The 27,225-nt window shown below is 39.3% G+C and overlaps 1 protein-coding gene across 12 annotated transcripts in view; it reads right to left on the minus strand.

Annotated features, from left to right (window-relative positions):
• The window catches only part of abi1a (abl-interactor 1a), an 80,767-nt gene continuing 53,542 nt past the window's right edge, over nucleotides 1-27,225 (minus strand). Inside the window, exons 4-12 of one of the 12 annotated variants that reach the window (XM_036125578.1) lie at nucleotides 26,248-26,262; nucleotides 24,331-24,431; nucleotides 23,360-23,500; nucleotides 16,646-16,746; nucleotides 13,237-13,383; nucleotides 9,548-9,808; nucleotides 6,332-6,418; nucleotides 2,420-2,602; nucleotides 1-817 (exon numbers count right to left, since the gene is read on the minus strand). In XM_036125578.1, the coding sequence (XP_035981471.1) occupies nucleotides 642-817; nucleotides 2,420-2,602; nucleotides 6,332-6,418; nucleotides 9,548-9,808; nucleotides 13,237-13,383; nucleotides 16,646-16,746; nucleotides 23,360-23,500; nucleotides 24,331-24,431; nucleotides 26,248-26,262 (1,212 nt within the window). In that variant the 3' untranslated portion in view covers nucleotides 1-641. Of the gene's footprint in view, nucleotides 818-2,419; nucleotides 2,603-6,331; nucleotides 6,419-9,547; nucleotides 9,809-13,236; nucleotides 13,384-16,645; nucleotides 16,747-23,359; nucleotides 23,501-24,330; nucleotides 24,435-26,247; nucleotides 26,263-27,225 lie in introns of all 12 variants that reach the window. The other 11 variants (XM_036125577.1, XM_036125580.1, XM_036125581.1 and 8 more) reach the window with 11 other exon arrangements.

Genomic DNA, 27,225 nt, shown 5'->3' on the forward strand with positions numbered 1-27,225 from the left:
TTCATGAAAAAAACAACACAATTCCTTTATTTTAAGATTAAGTACAAAAAAAATGTGCCCCCCCCTCATGGAAAAGTTTGGAAATTGGCTTCAGAGTAAAAAGTTCAGTGATTTCGACAGTGAAATAAAAAAAAAAAAAAAAAAAAGGTAAATTAGGGGGGAAAAAAACATTTACAACATAATTGAAGAAAAAAAAAGTGTCAAAAGCTTAAAATGACATCAGATTTGCATGATTTTCCAAAGCCGATTCTTTAAAATATAATTTCCAGTGGTTGAAAATCAAACCGTCTTGTTTGTGTTCCTGTCTGGACTCAACAGGGGCGCCGCAGCGACGAAGGAGCTCATCTTCTGAAGCAACGCATCTTAAACTCTTTAATTAATTAGACCATATTTGTTCAGGATAAAAAAAAAAAAAAGAAAAAGTCTTAATGCCACCCACCCGTCCCCTAGCACACCACCTACACAGATATCACTTTTTATATTATTTGCATTCAGGAAGAGAGAAAACATTCTGCCATTCATTTAAAAAAAAAAAAAAAAAAAAAGGAATCATACGGTTATTTCTACGCTGCTGCTGCTGTCAGTCTGTCACCGGGTTAGGATATGACTGAATAAATAGGACTTGTTACGGCCAGGCGGCGTCACTCGGCGTAGTGCATGATGCTCTCCACGTAGTTGCCGGGAAACAGGCCGGTGACGCCGTTGCACACGCCCTCGAACCAGCCGTCGTCGTTCTTCTTCACCACGTAGATGATGGCGCCCTCCATGAACGTCAGCTCGTCGTCTTTGTCCTTGATGTAGTCGTAGATGGCCACCACTGTTAGACAGGAATGAGACACAGAGGACATGCCACACATTAAAGGGAGAGACTTGATTTAAAAAAAAAAAAAAAATGTGGGGTTTAGTTGAGCGGTTATGAGCAGTCGACAGCCTACCTGCAGCTGGTAACTGTTCGAAGCAACGAGTTAAAAAAAAACAACAAAAAAAACGGCTAGTCGGAGAGTGAGGCCAAATCCAAACAGATTTCCTACCATTTTTAATTGTGAGGTGCTCATTCTGTACTTCTGTTTTATCATTTTCATTACTGAATATTTTTTATGCAGATTTCCAAAGTTCTGAAGACCATTTTTTTTCAAAATTTCTGCAATATTAAATATGCTAAGCTGTGCAATAAATAGAAGATACATCTCTGTCTTTCCATCTGTAACGATTCATGCATTGATTCATCCGACCTGTAACTTCATTCATGCATAAATGCATTCATGCATAAATGCATGGATGGATGAATACATCAACAGATGGATGGATGGATGGATGGATGGATGGATGGATGGATGCATAAAGAGATACAAGGATGGATGGATGGATGGATGGATAGAGATACAAGGATGGATGAATGAATGCATAAAGAGATACATGGATGGATGAATGCATAAAGAGATACAAAGATGGATGGATGGATGGATGGATAGATGGATGCATAAAGAGATGCAAGGATCGATGGATGGATGGATGGATGGATGGATGGATGGATGGATAGATAAAGAGATACAAGGATGGATGGATGGATGGATAAAGAGATACAAGGATGGATGGATGGATGGATGGATGGATGGATGGATGGATAAAGAGATATAAGGATGGATGGATGGATGGATGGATGAATGAATGCATAAAGAGATACAAGGATGGATGGATGGATGGATGAATGAATGCATAAAGAGGTACAAGGATGGATGGATGGATGAATGAATGCATAAAGAGGTACAAGGATGGATGGATGGATGGATGGATGGATGGATGGATGGATAAAGAGATACAAGGATGGATGGATGGATGGATGAATGCATAAAGAGATACAAAGATGGATGGATGGATGGATGGATGAACGTACAGCCAGGCAGATGGATGGATGGATGAATGCATAGAGATACAAGGATGGATGGATGGATGGATGTATAAAGAGATACAAGGATGGATGGATGGATGCATAAAGAGATACAAGGATGGATGGATGGATGGATGCATAAAGAGATACAAAGATCGATGGATGGATGGATGCATAAAGAGATACAAGGATGGGTGGATGGATGGATGGATGGATGGATGGATGGATGGATGAATGTACAGCCAGGCAGATGGTTGGATGGATGGATGCATAAAGAGATACAAGGATGGATGAATATGAATATGTGGATATATGGATGGATGAATAGCTGAAGACATGGGTGGATGCATGGATGGATGAAGAACAGATACAGGGATGGATGGACGGATGAAAATATCTTGATGGTTTTTTCCTCTCCTTTGCTTCTAGACCTGGAATTAAGTTCATGGCAGAGCAGGACTTCCTCCCATAGACACCAGCAGAGTTACCTGCTGCAGGTAAAACATCAACCAGCCGAGGTCTGAGGCAAACCTTTCTCTATGTAGTTCTTGGGCGCCCACTGGGGGTCTCCGTCGGCGTACGGGTCGTCGTACTCGACGACGGCGGCGTCCTCCTCCTCGTAATCCACCGGAGGCGGCGGCGGCGGCGGGGCGTCGTCGAACATGGGCAGGTCCAACGGGGGCGGGGGCGGGGGTGGAGCCGGAGCGTCCGCTACTGTAGGACAATCAGAAACGAGCGAAGACACGATGAAACCTGGGTTCACAGTTCTCAGTGAGACCAGGAGGGCGGCGGTAACGGCGGCGGGATCATGCAGAATCATTTAGAAACATGCAGAGGAAGATAAACACGCTGTAAGGTAATAATACACTCAATGCTCCAAGCCTTCTGGAAACGTAAGGCATGCACACACTACTCTACGAGAGTTTATTTGCTTCTTAAACAGAAGAACACGGTTCGGTATGTTAGCTGTTAAAGACCATTAGTTCAAGTCCAATATATTTTTGTGACTTTTTAGCTTTTCACCAGCTAAAAGTGGCAAAAAAAACAACAATTTAATATCACTTTTTTCTTATAGTAGTTTTGTTTCTGTACGTTAACTGCAAAAAGGGAACTAAAAGTAAGTAAAACCTTCTTGAAATGAGTGTATGATTTGATTTGTCCTTGATTTGAGCGGGTAAATAAGATTATCTGCCAATGGAAGGATTCAATTCAATTCAATTTTATTTATATAGCGCCAAATCATGAAACATGTCATCTCAAGGCACTTTACAAAGTCAAATTCAATCATATTATACAGATTGGGTCAGATTATACAGATTGGTCAAAAATGTCCTATATAAGGAAACCAGTTGATTGCATCAAAGTCCCGACAAGCAGCATTCACTCCTGGGGAAGCGTAGAGCCACAGGAAGAGTCATCTGCATTGTACATGGCTTTGCTGCAATCCCTCATACTGAGCAAGCATGAAGCGACAGTGGGAAGAAAAACCTCCGGCAGGAAAAACCGGAGTCATTTTTACCCCTATACTAAGATAATTAGATATAATGCACTTGAAATAAGTTGATGGAGATGAGTTCTTCCTATTTTAAGTGCAAAAATCTTATTCAATTGGCAGATTATCTTATTTACCTACTCAAATAAAGTACAAATACACTCATTTCCAGAAAATGTTAACTTATTTTTAGTTAAGTTTAGTCTGTTTTTGCAGTGTGTACGTTAACTGCAAAAAGGGAACTAAAAATAAGTAAAATATTCTTGAAATTAGTGTATTTGTCTTTGATTTGAGCAGCTAAATAATCTGATCTGCCAATGGAATAAGATTTTTGCACTTAAAATAGGAACAACTCATCTCCACCACCGTATTTCAAGTGCATTATATCTATTTATCTTGTTTTACGGGTCAAATAATCTTAATTACCTGCTCAAATCAAGGACAAATACTCCAATTTCAAGGAAATTATATTTACTTTTAGTTTCCTTTTTGCAGCGTTTGTGTGACGGTCTGCCTCGCAGACACTTGTTTACAAGAAAGCTGTTTTGGTGTTGAACTTTGAAGAGAAACCTTGGCGAGAACCCAGAGATCTGTTTAAGGTTTTGGTCTATAAATCGTAACATAACTGCGTTCCAAGGATTGTCCAAGGTTAGAGGAGGAACAATAAACACGCGCGACACGTTCCAACCACACAAATGTCTAGAAACATTCAAACAAACAGGTTAAGGAAGCCTTTAAACTAGATATCCTGCCTTTTGTTAAGCTTTGCCATTTTTTTCACATTTTGTCACATAACTACAAACTAATGCATTTTAGAAGGATTTGACAGGACTGACCAACATAAACTAGGATTTCTAAGATGAAGGAAAATGATGCATAGTTTTATTTTATTGTTTTAAAATAATACCTTGGAGTTTATATCTATCAGCTTCCAACATCTAGAGAGCAAAAGTCTTCGCTCGTTCTTTGCAAAAAAAAAAAAAAAAAAAAAAAGCTAAAGCTCAGTCAGACTGGGTAAAGAGAACAGGTGAGTTTTACTTTTCAAAGCTCGCCACAGATCCTCTATTAAATTTAGATCTGGACTTCAACTGGGCCATTCTAACACATGAACATGCTTTGATCTAGACCAGGGGTGTCAAACATACGGCCCGCGGGCCGGATCCGGCCCGCCGAACAATTTAGTCCGGCCCTGTGGCTAAATGCATTATCATTAAAAAAAAAAAAAAAAACAGCGTCCTGTCTGGCAATGTGGCAATAAGATGCCACAAAGAGCTCATCAGATTTGACTTTCACAAATGGACAAGATAAAAGGAAGAGAATGATAAAACAATTATTGAAAAAAAACATGTATTTTGTTTAATTGAAAATATGCAGTCCCTATATTGTCCACGAGGGGCGCTGTGTTTTAATTAGCAGATTAAGCTTCAGGTGTGGAAAAATTTAAATCATTTCTTAATTTTTATCTGTTTGATGTATTTTGTCATGTAGGACAGTGTTTTTAAGTTCCAAAAAATGTGAATAAATGTTTTTCAACATTGTACAATCACTGTGATCAGTTCTTATGCATAATGCACAAGTAAATGTTTAACTGAGTAAAAGTATTGTTGAAATTGGACATACTTTTCTTAAAAACGCTGAGGTTATTCATAATATATTGTGTAAAAGTGAAATTAACTTAATATAAAAATCAACAACAAGTCCACATTTATTAGTTCTATTTAATCTTGCAATGAGTTTACTCGTGTGGCCCTCTTGAGATCAGATTAAGCTGAATGCGGCCCCTAAACCAAAATGAGTTTGACACCCCTGGTCTAGACTCTTCCACTGTAGCTCTGGCTGCATATTTATATTTATCATCATCTACTGAAACGTTCGACCCAGTTCCAGTTCTTCTGCAGACTGGTTTTCCTCCAGCCTATTCTTGTATTTATCTTTATCCACCCTCCCTGCTGAAGAAAAGCATCCCCACAGGTTGATGCTGCCACCACCCAAGTTCCTCCATGGAGACTGCATTGATCTCACTCTTCCAAAGCAAACACATTCAGGTCGTAAAGTGACAATATGGGACAAATATCAATCAGTAGACTTAGTAGATCTAGTCTGGACTAAAATATTGTTTTAAGACCAAATTCCAAACCCTTTCATACCTCAGGTTTATGTAAAGAGAAACCCGATGAGTATCGCATAAGGACAGTGGTCCGACAGAAATGCTCTAAGCTTTAAATTGATTTGTCAATGATTGGTGGAGAAAAGAAGTAAAAGAACATACTAATCCATTTGGGAATCTCTCAAATAAACTAAAAAGGGCAAACAACTGAACAAGACTTAATAAATTTAAGGAATGATTAGCTAACTGTTTACTAATCATATTAATAAAACTAAAGCATCCATTCTGTCATCATGAACGACTCGATGGCAAACCTGAGAAAATAGATTTTGATTCCAACTTACAGCAACATTCAACAATGTTATTTCCTACAAATGTCAATTACTCAATTACCAACTCTTATTTTTCACATAATTTCGCATAATTTCAATCACGAGATAAAAAAGCAGCTAATAATTTAAACAAATATGAACTATAGGTAAAAAAATTAGCCAAGTTTTATTTTATCAAATGCTTCCTTAATGTAACCTAATTACCTCACAGTTCATAACCAAAACGAATAATAATTATCAAGGTTTGCACCAGAAGAGGATAACATCTCATCCTCAGCTGTGATAGATCTTTCTAATTCAAAACTACAGAAATGCAGTAATATTCCTAATGCCAAGCAAAGCATGCACCTAACAACTATGAGTTAAATGAAGGGGTAAGTGTGGACAAAACCGTCCATATCTGCTGCAACGTGACAATAATTACGTCATCAGAGGGGTTCAAAATGCACTGTGCATGCAGAGTAAGGCTGGAATTATAGGATAAAGTAGCTGAGTGTAGCCTCTTCACTTACTGCTCTCTTGCATCCTGGCCACAAAGCCAGTGAGAGGTATCTGTGGAGTCAGCTGGGGCATGGGGGGAGGAGGAGGTGCGACAGACACTGAAAGCCAGCAGAGAGAAAGAGGACAGGAGGGCCAAGAGACAGGATCCCATCAGTCATCGAGAATTTACAGAACAGGCGTTCAGACACCAAAGACACTGAAGCGCTGCAGGAACAAGCAGAAACACTACGAGGAGTTCACGATTTCTCTTCTGATTTAACTTTGTGTGTGTGTATATATATATTTAAATCTGTGGATCGCATTTAGCAACAGTTGAAAAGTTCGGATTGTGAGGAGGATTTCACATTACATCCTAGGATAAGCAGGGTTGGCGGATAAACCGCAGATTATGTCTGAATTCAGTCAAGATTGTTCCCACGCTTTAACAACACAAGGCCAGTGGGCATAATGACCACAAGAGGGCGCTGTTTCTCCATGTCCGCCCCTAAAGCACAGCAGCTGAACTCCTCTCAGCCTTGAGCTGGTCGACATACTCTATGGTGATACGACACGCCACGTATTGATCTGCAACATCTGAATATGGGTTGCCTTTTTCATCAGGAAAACACATTTAAATGATGGAAAAACGATTTTAAGAAATTAGGGAGATCAATAGTAGACTTCAAGGACTCTCGGAAAGGTAAAGGCTGTCTCGACGCTAAGTTTGACTTCAATTCTGTTGCGAATTCATGACACCTGGAATCCATGATACCAAATGTGAATCTAAATTACCTCTCTAGGTGAAAGGAATATTAAAGCAGTCACACTCTGAATTAACAAAGGTGAGCCCGGGTCATTACTTCCCAAGTCATAAATCAAGACTAACAAGTCCCAAGTCAACCACAACTAAAAAAAGTGTTAGTTTAAATGTCCCAAACAAAATAAAAATGTATACATGGGTCGGCATGGTGGCGCAGCAAGAAATCTTTCTGCATAGAGTTTGAATGTTCTCCCTATGCATGTGTGGGTTCTCTGCAGGTACTCCGGCTTCCTCCCACAGTCCAAAAACGTGACTGTTGGGGTTAATTGGTCAATCAAAATAGCCCTTAGGAGTGTGTGCATGGTTGATTGTCCTGTATGTCTCTATGTTGGCCTGTGATGGACTGGGAACTTGATCAGAGTGCGTCTCTATCTTTTGCATGTTGTCAGCTTAGACACTCAAGTCCAAGTCAAGTCTCAAGTGATCAAGTCAAAGTACACACCTCTGTTTCATATTAAATTTGGCTGAGGTGCTGCAGCTCATGGAGAGTCATCAGGACATTGTGTAATGTTAAAAAGAAAGGTCTGTCAGTTGCTGTGGTAAATGTTCTTCTGTTGAGACCAAATGTTTTGAATTTATGATTAATTTTACTTTTTTAAACTTTGGCATAAATGATAAATGGACCATAATAAAACCACTTTTTAAAGAAATGGCTTCTAGAAGTTGTAATCTAAAAAAAAATTTCATCTACATGAAGCAGTCAGCCATAATGCAGTGCTAACATTAGCTTGTACTTAAACCGAAATAACAGGTGGAGATTCACTTCACAGCTCTAATGAGAATGGAGAGATTCAATTTTGAGTAGATTTATTTTTTTTTGCCCCACTTTCTCTAAGGAAAAATAAATTGGCTTGAAATATCTTACAACTTTTGAAGCAAAGGCTAGTAGGAGTTTTAAACTGCTATAACTTCTTGTAGAAGCAGGCAAGGTGAGCTGCACATCTCAGGCTAGCTTGTATGTTAACAGGAACAACATGGAGATTCAGTTTGTGCTATTTAATGTTTGTTTTTGTCCTTAATTTAAATTTCTCTAATCAGTAAATAGGTGAGAAAGAGTTTTATGACTCCTGAAGCTATTGTTAAAGGGTAGATTTAAACTGCTAATTTGCTAACGTCTTACTAGCTATTCATCACTGCTAAAGCTAGCTTGTACATAAAGAGGAGCAAAGAGTGAAAATTTACTTTCTGCCACATTAAATGTTATTTTTCTCCTCATTTTGTCTTCCTTTAAAGTTTAAGCAGCAAATAGGTCATAAACCATCATTGTTTTGTTTTTAAACAGCAGCTTTTCTAATTTCCTTTAGCTGTTAGCCAAGCTAACGTGTTAGCATTATGTTATACATTAAGAAAATAATAAACTAATTAGCTTTTATTTTGGATTTATGTTTACTTTCACTCCTAATCTTACAGCTTACTTTTTTGTTTTGCTGAAATCTACTTGTGAAAAAGATCCAAGTTTTTTTTTACTCCTGCTCATGTTAAGGTATTCTTTGCAATAAGCTTTAGCGAACACCTGTCCGCTTCCAGCAAAACTTTAAACCAACTCTACAACATGGAGATTCAGGTTGTGGTATATTAATGTTTATTTTTGTCCTTAATTTGAATTTCTCTAATCAGTAAATAGGTGAGAAACAGTTTTATGACTCTTGAAGCTATTGTTTAAGGGTAGACTTAAACTGCTAATTTGCTAACGTCTTACTAGCTATTCCTCACTGCTAAAGCTAGCTTGTACATAAAGAGGAACAAAGAGTGGAAATTTACTTTCTGCCACATTAAATGTTATTTTTCTCCTTGTTTTGTCTTCCTTTAAAGTTTAAGCAGCAAATAGGTCATAAACCATCCCATTGTTTTGTTTTGTTTTTAAACAGCAGCTTTTCTAATTTTCTTTAGCTGTTAGCCAAGCTAACGTGTTAGCATTAGGTTATACATTAAGAAAAGAATAAATTAATTAGCTTTTATTTTGGATTTATGTTTACTTTCACTCCTAATGTTAGAGCTTAAAATGTTTTTGCTGAAATCTACTTGTGGAAAACATTCAAGGTTTCTTTACTACTGCTCATGTTAAGGTATTCTTTCCAATAAGCTTTAGCAAACACCTGTCAGCTTCCAGCAAAACTTTAAAGCAACCCTACTTACTTTTTTTAAGCACATTTTAAAACATATTTATTATGAAAGCATCGGGTGTTTTTAGAATTCCTAATACATTGAAAAACCAGGAAAGCCTTTGAAAGTCAAAAGTGAAACCCGTTGCAAGAAGATGTCACCGCTGTGAAAAAAGTAGCATGTCTTAAAAAAAATAAAAATAAAGGTTTACTTTGTAACTTTTGAGGTTACTTTTCTGTCATCCGTGAGTTTGTGTGATTTGAAAGAACGTGAACTTTCATGCTTCTGAGCTTTAGGGTTCAAGATGGAAACAGAAGGGCCTTACTTGAGTTTTGGACATAGCCAGGGGTGCCTCCGTTAATATGAGGCTGAGGCTGCTGCTGCTGCAGTTGCTGCTGCTGCTGTAGCTGTAGCTGCTGCTGCTGCAAGGAGAACTGCGACGTGACCGACGGCGCCCGGCGGTAGGTGCCCGTCGCCGAAACCATAGAGACAGAGGAGTTGGAAGGGTTGTGCCGCGAAATCTGCCTCGAGATGGTTCCAAACTGGGACATTGGAGCGGGGCCCAGACCAGGCCCGGAGGCCACCGCTAGACACACCCAGAAGACAAGGAGAGAGAAGAGGGAGGACAGGAAGGAACCGAGAGGGAGGAAGGGAGTTCAGGCAGAGGAAGAGGAAAGAAAAAAAAATGTCATGAATCATCAACACCAAGAAGGTTATAAAGAGTTTTCAATAACTGATTAGAGCCCCAAATTGTATTAAAACAACAACCAGACAGAGCGAGCGAGAAGATGAGCCGAGGGGAACAATATAAATGAACAATAGTGGCGTTACAGAGGCAAACATTAAGAAATAATCTCATTAAATGTGGCACAAAAGAAGGAAAGATGAAGTGAGGGACAAGCAGAGAGGCGGCACATAAGATTGAACCCATGGGTTCTCATGGAGAAAAAAAAAAAGAACGACTTTCTATTCCAGCGTGGGTGTGTTTGTTGGAACAAAAAAAAAAAAAAAAAAAGAAGAAAATCTCAAACATTTCCTGTTTCATATTTCTAAATAATATCTAATTCTCTCAGGAGAACAAACTCTCAAACTGGGAACGGGCGGAACCAGAGGAAGTTAATCTTCGGAGGAACACAAACAAACCTCTCCGTGCTGTCAGCAGCCGAGGTAATTAGAGCTGGAAGAGGGCGGACAAAACCTGGATGTCTCAAGTGATTGTCTCACTGCAGAGCCGTAGATTGTTTTCATTTATCGGACTAACGGCCACAATCCCACATGCACAAAGGCTGGTGCTTGAGCACAGTTTGGTTTGAGTTACTGAGGCGTCTGAGATTTGGAGTCAATATTCCTGAAAGATCAAAACCGCATCAGGCAGATAATTCAACACTATTGACTCCAAGAATTGCATCTTTCTTAAATATTAGGTTAAAACATGCCACAATTTTAGCCAAATTTACATATTCAGGGTCTTTGTTCTTATTTGCATTACTTTTATTTTTGACACAAAAGCCTCATGACGCACTGAATCTCAATGTGGTACAACAGCTGCAATAATCCAATAATGGGGCGAGCTAGCTTCTGTCTTCCTGTACTTTTTATCTATCAGGTATATAACAGAAATAAAAATAAATTGATTTGAACAGATAAGATATCTTTCCATATCAACTTAACATTTTTTTGTTTAGTTTATGCAATTTTATATCCTTTTCCTATTGAATTAAGAAAAATTTACTTGATTGAGTGGGATAATTTTACCATAAACTCCTTTATACTTCTACTTTATTAGTTTGTACAAAATACCTGTTAGTATCCATTTAGATTTCACATTGTGATTCAATCACAAATGGACAGTTTTTTATGCGACTGTTCAAAAATACCCAGTTTTCTACATCGAGTCACCTCCTGCACTACATTATACCATAAAAACGGACCAAGATCAGATTCACAACTGTCAGATTTATTAGGGCTACAAAATCTCTTCATGAGATTATTCATGTGGGCTCTTGGGTGTAATTTGAGAAAATGAAGAGTGTTTAAATGATCTAACACTTCACTGATCATTTAGACTCCCAATGCCTCACACATTAAGACCATAAGATGGCTAGTTTTAGCCGTTCTGCCAGAGCTCGGAAGCAAAATATAAATGTGAAAACTAAAAGAGATCCATCCGGGTGGTCGATGCAGAGTTTGTTCCCTCGTTAGTATAAATCATTCGTCTCCTACCCAATCAGAAATTGTGCTGCCGTCTGGTTTTTATGCAGCATCTGCACAGAATCACCACATCAGATCAGATCTGCACTAATGGTACAAGAAATATTCTTTCTTCTTGCTTCGTTGTTTTAAGTCATTAGACTCCAAACATGCGCTTAATTTCATTTATTCATTCCTAATTTCCCATGAATTCTGGCCCTTTTCTACTTAAGGAGATTCTTATATATATATATATATATATATATATATATATATATATATATATATATATATATATATATATATATATATATATATATTCCCTCTTCTTTCTAAAACTTTGGCTCATTGTTCTAAAGCCTTACAGTAAACAATAAAATCTTTCAGTATCACCATAAGGACAAACAGTTTTATACAGTGTCAGGTCATGTAGATCAAAATTTTACATGGTACTGTAAGTAGCGAGGAAATGGGAAAACGTTGCGTTTTAAATGTTGCTGTCGGACATGGTCTAAAAATATTGACAGGAGAGATTTTGGTAAAACCTTTGCAAACACAAACACACAGTTTAACATGAAAGTTTAACATGAAAGCGTCGCTGCTTAGAGACGAGTAAATAACATTTATTAACACAGCTTTAGTCTGGAAAAAGTGATTCCTTTTCCATGTCAGACATAGAAGTTAAATAAAACCAACAGATGCTACGAGAAAAGCGTCAAATTCACATCGTTCTGCAAAACAACTCCCCAAAAAATAAATTAGTTTCAGCAGTTTGGTTAGTTTTAAGTTAAGTGTGTCATCTTTATGCTAACAAGGAAAGCATGGTAGTCATTTTACTCAGAGATTTGAAGACTTCTTCAATCCAGAACAACAGTATTGACACCCATTGACTTAAAGCTGTAAAGTATATTATGAGGATTTTGTGTGAGAAGCCAACACAAAGTTGTGCATAACCGTGGAGTCAGAGGGAAAACTAACTCTGCACGTCACCCTGAACACGGCGGTGGCAGCATCATGCTGTGGGACAGCGACAGACAGATCCAACCAGCCTCACCTGGAGTTATTTTGCAAAAAAATAAAATAAAATAAAAACCTTTTTATGTTATAGTTCACTATTATAAAATATCTTAAAGCCTCCTGCAGGTTTTTCTTCCAGGACTGATTTATATTTAGCTCCATCCAGGTTCCCATCACATCTGAAGAGAGTAAAAAATAAATAAATAAAAGCATTCCCATAGCATGATCCTGCCACCACCACGTCTCTGGTTTGGATGGTGAATTGGATCTAATGTGCAGAGTAATTTTTCATGACAAGTGAAACGTTTCCCACACTTTCAGTTTTTTTCCTTTGCTAAAATAATATTTAAAAAAACAGGCATATTTTGTGTTGGTCTGTCACACAAAATCCCAATAAAACACACTGAATTTGAAGCTGCAGCACGACGGATGTGGAGACCTTTGCAAAGCCCTGTGATCCTGATTCAATAATAATAATAATAATAATAATAATTTTCAGTCAGGAAGGAATGAGGAATTAAAACCACCATCACCACAGGAGAAATGACTTAATTTAAAAGGTTAAATGTGATTCTTAACAGAGAAAAGAAGAAGTTTGATTAGCAGCCACCACCAGGTTTCCTGCCTGTTGAAAGCTTCTCTGCACCTCGTTGGGGTTTAAGCGCCCCTCCGTTTATTCACCACAGATTAAGGAGACCCCACACCAGCACCGCCCCGCATTTAGAAACGTCCTCCAGGGACGCAGCAGCCCTGCTCCACCACCGGTGATGCGACGGCGGCGGCGGTCCTGGAGTCGACGAGTCTCACCTAGGGCTGGAGGAGGAGGAGGGAGTGGTGGCGGTGATGGCGGGGCCATGCCATCCACGGGAGGAGCGGGTGGAGGTACTCCAGGGGGAGGAGGCGGAGGAGGAGGGGGGGGCGGAGGGGCTCCCGGAGGAGCAAACATGGGCGAGACTGAAAGAAGGATCATGGTTAATGGCAGCAGGAGGAGAGAAACGTCTGCACCTCCTGTTACATAACATCAGAACAACCACGGAGCCTTTGGAGGCTGGAGGGGGACGCTTCGCTGTTGGAGAGGGGGGGGGGGGTTTCCATGGAAACCTGCTCATGGCGTGATCTTGAAGCTGCGGTAGAAACCTACAAACTATTGCCTCGTCTGCAGAAAGCAGGCCATGTGGTAACTGAAGACTACAGGGGCATCTCCATGATAAATAAACAATAAATAACACTTTATTTCAGTAATCCAGCTCACAAAGTGTGTATTTATGCACTTTTTTGGTGACAATGGCACACAAGGCAATAAATAAATAAACAAAAAGATCCTACGAACATATGAAATTAGATCAGACCGCAGGAAAAAAGATGGTTAATACAGAAATATGATGTCATGACCATGTTCCTGAGTACGCAGACATTTCTAAAAAGGATTGCTGTTCTCCGGAGGGCTGTATCTAACCTTTTAATGGAAAGTTTAGTGGAAGGAGAAAGAGAAGCTGCTTTCCTGGGCTAAGGAGAAAAAGGGTCCAAAGTCCACTTTTTAGATAAAAGCTAAATATTCGTTTCATTTGGGAATCAACGCCCCAGAGTCTGGAGGAGGGTTGGGAAGACGCAGAATCCAAGTCGTTAAAGGCCCAGTGGGAAGTTTTAACAGTCAGAGATGATTGTCCGAACTGTTTCCTCTTTAGAGAGGAAAGACGCGTTTGATGTCGTCTCTGGTTAAGTCTGCCATACACTGTACGACTTTTTGCCGATTCTTTAGTCAATTACATAAAATTTTATTTATATAGCGGCGATTCATGAAACATGTCATCTCAAGGCACTTTCCAAAGTCAAAATTCAATCAGATTATACAGATTGGTCAAAAACGAATTTCCAATCTGAGGTCGTGCGAGAATTTTTTGGACCGGGCCGAGCTTCAGCTGCATCGTGCGTCGTGTAGCATACAGGGCGTAACGAGGGGCGATTAGCCTCTCACGACCACCTCCTGATCAGGAATCAGACAGTCGCCTGAAAATTAAACATTTTTAAATTCAGTCGGCCTTCATGAGGTGATCGTGAGCGCCTCCTGTTGGTGAAGCAGAGCTACGAGACAATTTCCCCCAACCTCGTGCACTGAGCATGTGCAAACAAGGGAATTCTTATTCTTCTCAAATGAAAACATAGGAATGGAGAGAAGCATGGTGGCGGTACGTGTGACATGGAGTCAAACTACGGAGGAACAACTGGTAGAATTGCCAAAGCAGCGCGTTTCGTTCTAGTGAGCCTCATATTTAACAGTGAGCATCGACACTTCCGTCTTTTTTCTTCTTCTACTGTTTACATTTGGCTTCCAGACAGACGAGTCCGAGTAGCGCCATCTCTCTACGAGGCTGAGTCCGACATGTGGCTTTTAGACGTACAGTGTGAGCAGTCAGGTCGCATCAGAGCGTCGGGCCGTACAGTAAGAACAGATATGGAGAGCAGGGAACTTTTACACCCTGAGGTTTCATCGTACAGTTTGAGCTGTATCTGAGATTGAAAATATCGTACAGTGTATGCCTAGCTTTAAGGAATAACTTAAAAAAAAAAAAAAAAAGATATATCTGTGTGTAGTGGCTCTTAAGGCACAGACTCCAGCCGCAGTCCGCACCTCATCACTATCCCAACCAAGTTCTCCAAAGGGCTTTGCTTCACAATCCTTGACGCATCTTTTTCCCACCACAGTTTTTCCTTCCACTAAACTTACCGTTGTAATGGTGCTTACACACAGCGCTGTGGAAACAAGCAAGCTTCTTAAGCAATGACCCTTTGAAGCCGGGAGAAGTCATGGAGCTGCCAATTTAATTTTCCATCAGGGCACCGGCTCACTCTGCCAACAGGTACAAATCCCTGGTTTAATCACCATGGTGTCGCTGGGCCAGCAAACCGACCTGATCTGAACCCCTAAGCTAGGTGGTACTAGACACTAGAACCAGCAATCCACATGAGCTGGAGGCGGATATTAAAGCATTGATGCAATAATTCAAGCCTCAACTGGGTCCATTTACTCCATGGACATAATTTCAATAGGCTGGTGTCTCTGTATTAAGCCATTTGCCACAACTTCTTAATGTCTGACAATCTGAGATTTGGATTTTCATTACCTTTGAGCCATAATCATTAACATTACCTGAAATATGGCGCTCAGTGCATATTGGATCAGAATTTCACTTTGTTCATCAAATCACTTTATCACACTGCAAAAACGGATCTAAAAATAAGTAAAATGTTCTTAAAGTTAATGCATTTATCCTTGATTTGAGCAGATAAATAAGATTATCTGCCAATGGAATGAGTATTTTGACCCCTAAAATAAGATAATTAGACATCCTGCACTTGAAATAAGATGATTGAGATGAATGGTCCTATTTTAAGTGCAAAAATCTTATTCAATTGGCAAATCATCTTATTTACCTGCTCAAGGACAAATACACTAATTTTAAGAACATTTTACTTATTTCTAGTTCTGGTTTTGCAGTGCAGGACACACCTGTTCTGCATCTGTACGCTGCAAAAACGGAACTTAAAATAAGTAAAATGTTCTTAAAATTAGTGTATTTGTCCTTGATTTGAGCAGGTAAATAAGATAATTTGCCAATGGAATGAGATTTTTGCACTTAAAATAGGAACAAGTTATCTCCATCACCTTATTTCAAGTGCAGTATATCTAATTATCTTATTTTGGGGGTCAAAATACTCATTCCATTGGCAGATAATCTTTTTTACCTGCTCAAATCAAGGACAAATACACTGACTTTAAGAACATTTTACTTATTTTTAGACCCGTTTTTGCAGTGTAGCCTGAACAGTGAGTTACGTGGACCTTTAACCATTTAGACGAAAAGCAGAAGGCCTCCGACAGCTTGGCCCATTTACACGTTAGGATAGAGAGCATAATGGCTCAGAATAATCCCCCGTCTGCTAAACCCAAGCTTTTGAGTTATATTTAAGATTCCTTCATAGGTTAAAACAAAATTATACTCCTGAAAACCCTGTCAAGGTGGTGAAAAAACAGCAGATTTTAACGCATCTGACGATTTTCACCCAATCGTACATTCAGAATATCAGAAAACACGCCGGCTGCTGGTGAATCTAGGCGGGGCCGTGGCTTATTTCAGGCCGCACTGCAGAGGAGGGAGAGCGAGAGTGACCTGAGCTGAAGGGGTCGACTGAGAGCCGCAGCTGCCGTGTTGCTCACCTGGTCCAGAGTTGGGGATGGAGGGAGTGGGCACGGCGATGGGGAAGCCGATCCCGCTGCCGCCGCTGTTCTCCCGGCTGCCGCTGCCCCCACTGCTTCCGCTAAGGGAGGAGAGGAACACAGAAGAGAAGTCGTTTAATTCAAGGAAACCTGCTCGGACTACCTCTGGGTTTCTACTTTGCAAAAGTAGAATGGGAGGCAGATCCTTTAGCTATCAGGCTCCTCTCCTGTGGAACCAACTCCCAGTTTTGGTCCGTGAGGCAGACACCCTGTCTACTTTTAAGACCAATCTTAAAACTTTCCTTTTTGACAAAGCTTACAGTTTGAGTGGCTTATGTTACTCTGAGCTACCTTTATAGTTATGCTAATATAGGCTTAGGCTACTGGAGGACATCAGGGCCTATTTTTCTCACCCTGCTGATTTCTACTGTTCTCTAAATTTGCATTGCTTGTTGTTATTTCAGCTTCTACCTTTTTGCTCTCTCTCTTTTTCTTCATAGTAGGTACACCTGGTCTGGCGTTCTGTTAACTGTGACATCATCCAGAGAAGACGGATCACCCGCTATTACCATCTAATGTAGAACAGATTACTGGATCAATGTGTGCTTCTGTGATTTTTTGTCTCTCTTGTTGTGTCTCTGTTCTGTCTTCTGTAACCCCAGTCGGTCGAGGCAGATGACCGTTCATACTGAGCCCGGTTCTGCTGGAGGTTTTCCTTCCCGTTAATGGGGAGTTTTTCTTCCCACTGTCGCTTCATGCTTGCTCGGTATGAGGGATTGCTGCAAAGCCATGAACAATGCAGACGACTCTCCCTGTGGCTCTACAGTTCCCCAGGAGTGAATGCTGCTTGTCGGGACTTTGATGCAATCAACTGGTTTCCTTATATAGGAAACGTTTGACCAATCTGTATAATCTGACCCAATCTGTATAATATGATTGAATTTGACTTTGTAAAGTGCCTTGAGATGACATGTTTCATGAATTGGCGCTATATAAATAACATTGAATTGAATTGAATCCATTCAATTCACGTTCACAGCATAAGCTTAGGAGGGTGACGCATGACTCAATTTAGAGAATATTCAAAGATATTTAATAAATTAGAAATGGCTAGAAACTGCTTTTGGAATAAAATGTAATAGTGATCAGGGTGTTTTTAAATGACAAATGCTAAAAAAAGAAAACCCAGACTGAACCCGTCACTCTGAGCTTTCCGTTCTTCAGATAAAGTCTCTACTCTGAGCTGAATGTTTGTTTTCATGTAAAATAATTCACCGGCATTAAAGTGTGCAAACAGCTGCACTAGTTGTTGTCATGAACGCATCATCGACGTTCTAGTAGAGGTCTTGTTGGCGGGTATTTGGCCTCATCAGCTACAGGACATGTGACTGGAGTATGTATGTCAGCCCTGGCGTGGCGTGGCTCCGTTACACCCTGCCTTTGACCTCAGGGCTTTTAGATCAGCAGTCTGCCAAACTAAATCCCCTTCCTGCCATCTCGCTCTCCCTTTCAGCCTGGCCTTGATCCTAGTTTTTTTGTTTCCCCCCCCCCCCCCTACACCCAAACCTCTTCGTCCCCCTTTCATCGCTGCACTACAGCTGACCCTCCCTGCCTCTCACCCCTGTGTTCGCTGCTTGACCCGCTTCCCTCACGTCCTCCTCGTCTTCGAGGAGATTCCTAGCGAGTTTCCTTCGAGTCGTGCGATTCTTTCCGTCCCGCTGAACTGCAGCTCTCCTCCACCTCCCCCCCTACATCTCTTTATCCCTTCCCCCCCCCCCAATCAACGCTCCCCCCTCCCAGCTTTTTAGGCACAGACAAAAGGGTCACCCCCTCTTGTGGCACTGAGAGCAAAGAGTCTGCAGGGGATAAAGACCCCCACAGATGAATGTCAGCCCCACTCAACATTGGCAACGTTGGACTTTAGCAACTTTCCCTTCATCTGTTAACCTCATTTCCTACGTATATTTCTACGTCATAAGTCCATATTTCTACAGACTAAAACGTCCAGAGTTCACGGTAATGTTAAGTAGAGAAAAGGAAGGAAAATGTAGGACATTTTGTTAAATAATGGGTGGGTGAATGGAGGGAAGGCCAGACAGATAGATGGAAAACAGAAAGCTTAAAAAACAGATGAATGGAAATATGTACAGATGCGTCAACGTATGGACGGACGGAGGTATAGATGGATAAAACTTAGAGCAGGGTTCCTACAGCATAAGGCAAGTTAAATTCAAGACTTTTTAAGACTTTTTAATGCCTCTTAAAATAAAAAAGTTAAGACCAAATTCACGATAAACAAGAAAAACCTGGTTGCGACAACTTCACCCAAATGTTGATTTTAACATAAAACATTACTTTCTGGCCCAGTAGACATGCTTAAAATTTTGAAAAAACATTCCATATAGGAAGAAAGATAAAAAAAAACACAAATTACAGATATATTTTTAACAACTACTGAACTGATTTCACAAACTTTGTTTTGTTCCCTACTAAAATAAAACTATAAATCAGTTTTAAAAACCACAACATAACCAGTGCCAACTCTTTTTCACAGCTATGGTCCGGCCGCAACAGTTTTTATTGGTTCCGCTATCGGGACGGAACCAATAATGGTTACATTGAGCCGTTCGGTAAATTAATAAAAAATATAATTGTGTCAATTATTTTACTGTTTGGTAAGGATTACAAAAATAAAATCCTATTTATGACCTGGTAACAATTTTAAGATCTAAGAAAGACTGATTTAAGACATTTTAATGCCAATTAAGGCCTTAGTTTCATATTACAGAATTCAATGCCTTTTAAGAATTTTTAAGGATCCGCGGGAACCCTGTTAGAGACAGATATGTGGACTCAGGTCTACACTGCAAAAAGGGAACTCAAAATAAGTAAAATGTTCTTGAAATGTTTGTATTTTTCCTTGATTCGAGCAGGTAACTAAGACCATTTGCCAATGGAATAAGACTTTTGCACTTAAAATAAGAACAATTCATCTCCATCATCTTATTTAAAGGTGCAGGATATCTAATAATCTTATTTCAGGGGTAAAAATACTCATCCCATTGGCGAACAGACTGAGTTAGCCGCTCAAATCAAGGAAAAACACAAACATTTCAAGTAAATTTTACTTTTAGTTCCCTTTTTGCAGTGTAGATTGAGGGACAGATTTCTAGGTGGATAGATGGAAAAACAGACTGATGTACTGTATTAACAGATGACGGACAAAAGGGTGGAAGAATATAAGACATTCTCCTCCTGCAGGAAAACCCTGTTCCACTATTCAGAGAACAAATTCCTCCCGAAGTCATCATTTGGTCTAGCCAGGTCTCTGCTTTATTGATTAGATCTATAAAACTAATTGATATATTTAACATTATTTTTAGCCCAGTTTTTCTCTTCTTTTTTTTTTTTCATCAAAATAATAACGTTTGATATCGTCTAGAAGATAATATGGACTATAAATTAGGGCTGGACGATATATATAAAAAAAAGCGCATCGATAAAACAAAAATCATATTGAATGATATCGATAATTATCAACAAATGGAATACATATATTTTAAGTGCAGCCCTGGCCAGAGACCGATTTTTAGATAAAGAACACACAAACACTGAATTCAAACTCAACCCTTTATTCAACCAACTTTTTACCAAAACTGCAAGTTTTTAAAAAAGAAAAAAATAACACCTGCTCTCTGAACTCTTTGAAGGGGGCGGAGCTTGGTTCCTGGATCTGTGTTTGTGATTGGTTGGGAGGATGTTATGATGTAATATTAACCTACATGGCTACAATCAGCCCTGCTTGATTGCTTGCTTGCAATCTTCCCATTAGTTTTTATATTTGCACAATTTTGGTTGTTTTTATGCAAAACCGTATAAAATCGATCAGGTTGAAAATTTTTAGAAGAATTTTAATTTCTCATAATTATTCAACTTCATGCCTTTTAAACTCAACAGACCAGTTCAAAAAAAGTAAAAAAAAAAAAACAAAGCAACCGGACTTGTTTTCCATAGTTTGAAGACATTTCACTTCCTCTCCAGGAAGCTTTCTCAATTCAAAAAGTACTCCACATTACTCCAGACTTTTTGAATTGAGAAAGCTTCCTGGAGAGGAAGCGAAAACGTCTTCAAACTATGGAAAACAAGTCCAGTTGCTTTGTTTTTTTTTTTTTTACTTTTTTTGGAATGACCATGACCTGGATGACTGAGAATCTTCACCAGCATATTTACAGACCAGTCTCTGTCCCTTTAACATTCTTACAGCATGGACTCCAATTCAAAATGTTGTTTGTTTTGTGTAAAACACGCATCCATTGCAATGTGACATCTTTGTTTTTGCTTTTTTAAATATTTCAATCTGATATTTTTTCATGTACTGGAAAACTACCAACTTGCAAATATGGGGAAAAAAAACAGCTTTGCACAAAAAAAAAAACAATTGTTGCTGCCAATTTTTGACATTTAACCCTCAAATATTTTTGTTATTTATGATGCGTGGCTAAATTACTCGCTTTGAGTATTTTAGTCATTCAGGATGTAAGCAAAGAGAGCGGAAAATACCAGCTGTATGCCAAACGTTGAAAGCGAGCCGCTACAAAGCAGTGATCCTGCCTCATCTGCCAGAGCCGTAATATGTGGCACGCTAATGGATCCTGCGCTACACATTAAGGTGCAACAGGAGCTTAGATTCGATCAGAGCACAGCTGAGACTGACTGAGACCGATGAGCTGAATAAACCCAATTGACCTCGCGCCGGTATAATCGAATAGCGATAGCACGGTTATATTAGCAGAAGCAGGGAGGCTGCAGCCTCTTTCGCTATAATAGTGCTAAACCTTCTTCCAAAAAAAAAGTGAACTGGGAAAGAAGGATTAAAGAAAACATGAAGTTGAGGGGTATTTATTAGCGTCGCAGTCAGCATAACCGGCTTTTTAGCTAATGAGGCGACTACATTCACTCATAAGTCAAATTTAATGAAAGCGCAGCTGCCTTTCCGGGGAGAGCTGCAGCGTTCAAGGGTTTCCATGCTGCATTGGGTTTTTTTTGTTTTTTTCCTCCCTCTTCATATCAAATAGCGCTTTATATCTGAGGCTTTTACAGATATTAGTATCAGAGTGATCCTGGCCGTGGTAAAAGCCACTCCGAGCCTCGACAGACAAATACAGGATTTAGTGCAGCAGAGAGGGGGTGAAAAATAAAAATAAAAAAAATAAAAGAGGTGTGAAAGTACACTAAGCTGTGGAGGCAAATGAAGAGATTAAAACTTTCTGACACAGGGATGTTTTTCACACAGCAGTGAAAGCCTGGCAACGTTGTTACTGCACAGTTTAGGTTTTTGGGCTCACACCTACTCCACTTGTGTCAAAACACGGCTCGTTCTTTGAGGCATTTTAGAGAGTTTTATTCATGAACTTTCAGGGGATAAAAGGAAAAACGCTTAAACACCATTTAAAAAGTAAAAACTGGCTCCACAGATAACTAATTTATTATTTTCTTACCATTATACTTTTTCTGTTTAATATAAAATGTGTAGAGCGGGAAATGCTGCCCAGCATTCAAAAAAATGCTAATCATATTTGCTGAAAATAAATAAGACATAAGGAAGAAAGCAAAATAAGACAGTTATTACTTAAATAAGGTTAATTTTTTTTCCCTTTCCCCTTTCTCTGTATTTTGCACTCAGATAAATGCAGGGTTTTTTTTTCTTCAGAATGACTTGATGTCAGAAAACTGGGAATTGACAGGTTTCTGCTTTTCCTTTAACAATTCAAACACTTCATCCCTTCTGCATGTTTTGGAGAGCAACTAAAGGATGGACAATCAAAGACGAAAGCAGATGAATAAACTATTCATTTAGTAGTCAAACTAATCATCTTTGTGTGTTCTACTAGTTAAAACTTGACATATTCAGCCTATCCGAATAAAACTTATGGAAAGCTGTTGATATCATGCATTTATAATGGTTTTACATGACTGGCTCCTCTTTTTTCCCTGTTATTAAAGTAATTATGCATCTTATCTTTCACACTATAAGGCATAAATATCTGATAAATCGATTTCACCTATCTCAATGGCATTTAAATATGATCATTAGAAGAGTTCCTGTTATTTTGGATCAAACTTAGAGAAAAGAGCCAGACCAGAAGGGCTAAAGAGCCACATGGGATTTCAGAGCCACCGCTTCCAGACCTTCGATATAACCCAACTAAACCCGTTTGCTGATGATGCTCTGACTTTGATGGACAAACTGGAGCAAAGTGGCTCAGTAAGATCAGAAAAACTAAATTGTGAACCCGAGTTCAGCAAACTGGCCAGATCTGAACTCCATTGAGAAATTGTGATCATTTCTGAAAATTTGTGAATTAAAAGAAGCCAGAAAAACTCCCTCTGAGAATAAAATCCGAACGGGTCACCATCAGTCAGCATTTGGCCCGGACGTTGACATCCAGCATGTCAGACTAGAGCGACCAGTTGCAGAGGAATTAAAAACGCGTAAAAAAAAAAATTTTTTTTTTTTTTTAAATGTTGAAATCACAAAACAAGCTTTTACGGAAAAACCAAAATCAATCTCCTCTTCTGGACTGGGCGAATGTCTTCAGTCACCATTAAACTACCTTTGCCCCCATTGATCCAGACACCCTGATACTCATCCATGGGGGATTCTAGTGAGCATTTTTCTACCCTCCTCCCTTTACCCGCCCGTCTCTGGCGTACCTGTGCGTGCGTTGCCTCTGGTTGAGCGACCCTGTGCGTCCGGGGCTGTTCTGGGGGCCCAATCGGGCCGGACTGGTCATGTAGTCGTTGGGCACCGTGGGCGGCTTCACCGGCTCCAGCGTCTTGTAAGACGTGTTGCGTCTGCAGCGGCCAGAAAAGTAGAAGATAAAAAAAAATAAACACCAAATAAATGATGAGAACTGTCCAGATTCTCCATACTGCGTTTTATTATTAATCTGAACTGCTATTTCATGAGGGTAGAGTAAGAATACCAAGAAAATGTAAGTAATTAAAAAAAATCTCCATATTTAAGTTATTGTGGTTAAAGATAAGATCAGATAAGATGGTCTTTATTGATCTCACAATGGAGAAATTCACTCGTCACATCGGCTCATACAAGAAGGTGCTGAGTAGGGAAGGTGCATTCAGTTATATACAGTAAATCTTCATATATACAATGGATCAAAAAGAATACCAAAAAATACAAAAAAAAGGAAATAGGAATGGGCATATGGTGTCTTATTTACATTCATAGTAGTCTATATCTATCTCTCTATCTATCTATCTATCTATCTATCTATCTATCTATCTATCTATCTATCTATCTATCTATCTATCTATCTATATATTATATATATATATATATATATATGTTTATATATATATATAAATAGGCGTAAATATATAAACCTCTACTGATATTTAGATTATTTAGATTAATGTCCCTTAATAAGTTGCAAAGAGAAACCACAGGATATTTCCGCCATAATTCTGGGTGGATATTTGACTTTAAAGATTAAACCTCAATACTGTCTAATAGGGCTTTGGCAATTTCAGAAGATAAAACAAAACAAAAAAAAGCTAAATTACTATAGATAAATAAAGATCTATTTTATTCCGGCACATAATATCTCTTCTTCAGCCTCGTTAACCATTCGCTCCTCTGAGGAAGCCTAAATTGGGCCTCTTACCCAATCGTGCCGCGGCCCGACATCGGCGGACTGGGCGGCTTCTGCGTCGGTGGATTGGTCCTGGACAGCGTTCCTGCTCTGACCGCCTGATTGTTTCCATGCTGCTGTGGTTTAAAAAAAAAAAAAAAAAAAAACAACAACACATAAACAAAACATTTGCTTTATTTCACAAATAACTTCCTTCACTGATGTGACTGAAGCGAAACGTTACAGCCTGCTCAGACGACACGCGGCGCTTGGCTTCACACCGTGCTTACATAATCCCACCAAGCTTGTGACAGCGTGGTTTTAACATCTGTCTGAGAAGCCTGTAAGATTTAACTCTACTACTAAACTTTTTTTTTTTGTTATTTTTTAGGACCTAGTGTTTTGTTTTTTTTACCTCCACCAAACCAGTGGCAGTGCTAAACTAGTACTCCTGCTTACATGGATCCTTCGGTCCTTCCACGAACTCCGTTCTACGCCAGCAGTTTTGTCAACAGCTGGATCAGAAATTATATCAGAGGTATGCTCCCCTGGAAGATAATCTACCCCCCCCCCTCCCACCATTTATTAGGGCAAATTGTCCAAATTGAGAGAACTGTGAGCATTTCAATGCATATTTATGAGACATGGGTCAGTATCAACAGCGAGGCTTTTTTTTAAACGGGTTCAGCTTCAAAACCACAAAATTATTATTTATTTTTTTAACATAAAAAGTTCCTATGTCTAAAAGTTATTTTAGACATAGGAATTTTAACAGTGCTGCCCCTCCCCAACCTGTTTCTGCACACTGTTGGCTGAAAGGAGGCTCCAAGAATTTTTCTCTCGCTCACAAGAAAGAAAAAGTTTGGCAATCTGGAAATAAAAAAGGAATTTTCGTCTTCCATCGGGAAGCCGTGAAATTGTGGTGTTTAGGAACGTTTTCATCCTCACGGATCCGTCCACAGGACTAATCAGTTAACCCGATCAGAGTTATTTTATTTTTATATTTTGATGAAAACTGTAGAGCAATTCTGGTCAGACAGAAAGCCTCCATTGACTTGCTCAGCCTTACAGGCCGACTAGAAGGAAAACATGCAAAGCTACTCTGAAGGTCATGGATGCAAGTTGTCCATATTGACCAATCAGATTAATGCAAGACTTCCTCTTTAAGTGAACCAACAGAATGGAAAGTGTGCGTTTATGACTAGTCTGCGTGCCATTGTGAGGAACGTCGGGTAAATCAGGTGTTGTTTTCCATTTAGGCAATAAAATAATGATCTACAGCCGGTCAAATAACAACAGGCCATAATTTTAAAAACCTCACTGCAAAAACAGAACTAAAAATAAGTAAAACTTTCTTGAAATGAGTGTATTTGTCCTTGATTTGAGCAGGTAAATAAGACTATTTGCCAATGGAATAAGATTTTTCCACCTAAAATAGGAACAATTCATCTCCATCATCTTATTTCAAGTGCAGGATGTCTAATTATCTTATTTTGGGCGCAAGGATATACATTCCATTGGCAGATAATCTTATTTACCTGCTCAAATCAAGGACAAATAGACTAACTTTAAGAACATTTTACTTGTTTTTAGATCCATTTGTGCAGTGCTGACACTAACCAGAGGTGGGTTCAACAACCAATTAAAACCCCGCAAGCTCCTGTTTGATTTTGCTTTCTGGCCACTCTGTACTTTTGTTTTTACACATCCAGGCTCCAGCACCAGTACTAGCTTAGCACAGAAACTGTGGTGGTAAAGTCCCACGTCACGGCTAAACAGTGACACGGTTTGGGTTCACAGACAGCGAGGGTACTATGGGATGTTCTACGGGTTGGTTAACATGGGGAACGACAACATTACTCACACTTAGAGGGGTCGGAAGTGAGGATGAGGAGGAGGTGGACAAACAGACGACTGAACAAAACGGGTCGTACAACAATCTCTACTTACCTTTGCTTTTAGCCACTTAGCATGGAAGGAGAAAATATGAGCACAAAAAAGAGACAGAGAGAGGGCAGGTCAACATAGCCTTGTCTGCATGGACAGAAAGTACAAAAAACATAAAGTCCCTTATTGTATTTAAACATTTTACTAGACCAGGGAAGGTCTGCAATTAGACTCTGTGTAACTAGAGGGAAACCTCAAGGGTCCATTTACTCAGAACCATACAAAGGTCAGCCTCTAAATACATCCCAAGCTTTAAATGAAATAAACTAGATTATCTAGACGTCATAATAACCAAAAATGTTTACTAAATGCATCAGAACAACGTTCAGGATGCAAAGAATCCATAACCCTGTGAACTTAAACCAACGCAAGCATCCAGCCAGGGCAACAATTTGGTGTGGAAGTTTTTACAGCGTAAAACGACTCAGAGTTTGGCGTTTTTAATATCAATAAAGCGTTAAAAAGGCTACAAGAGAGAAAGGTGGAAGCCCTAGAAGTGAACTGTAGATCATATAAGCTCATGGTTTCCGTTTTTAAGCAACTGGAAGCCGAACTGCAAAAACAGAACTAAAAATAAGTAAAATTTTCTTTAAATGAGTGTATTTGTCCTTGATTTGAGCAAGTAAATAAGACTATTTGCCAATGGAATAAGATTTTTCCACTGAAAATAGGAACAATTCATCTCAATCATCTTATTTCAAGAGCAGGATGTCTAATTATCTTATTTTAGGGGGTCAAAATACTCATTCCATTGGCGGATAATCTTATTTACTGACTCAAATCAAAGACGAATAGACTAACTTTAAGAACATTTTACTTGTTTTTAGATCCGTTTTTGCAGTGAATACGTTACCAGAAGCCCCTCGGTTTATTAGTTTCTTCTTTTATCAAAAAGTGCCATTGAGGGAAAAAAAAGCTTATACTGCGGTTATATGCATTAATGCGTGATTGGGTCACTCGCTATCAAAAGAAGCTAAAGAT

This window comes from Fundulus heteroclitus, chromosome 21, assembly GCF_011125445.2.
Source record: "Fundulus heteroclitus isolate FHET01 chromosome 21, MU-UCD_Fhet_4.1, whole genome shotgun sequence".
Lineage (NCBI taxonomy): Eukaryota > Metazoa > Chordata > Actinopteri > Cyprinodontiformes > Fundulidae > Fundulus > Fundulus heteroclitus.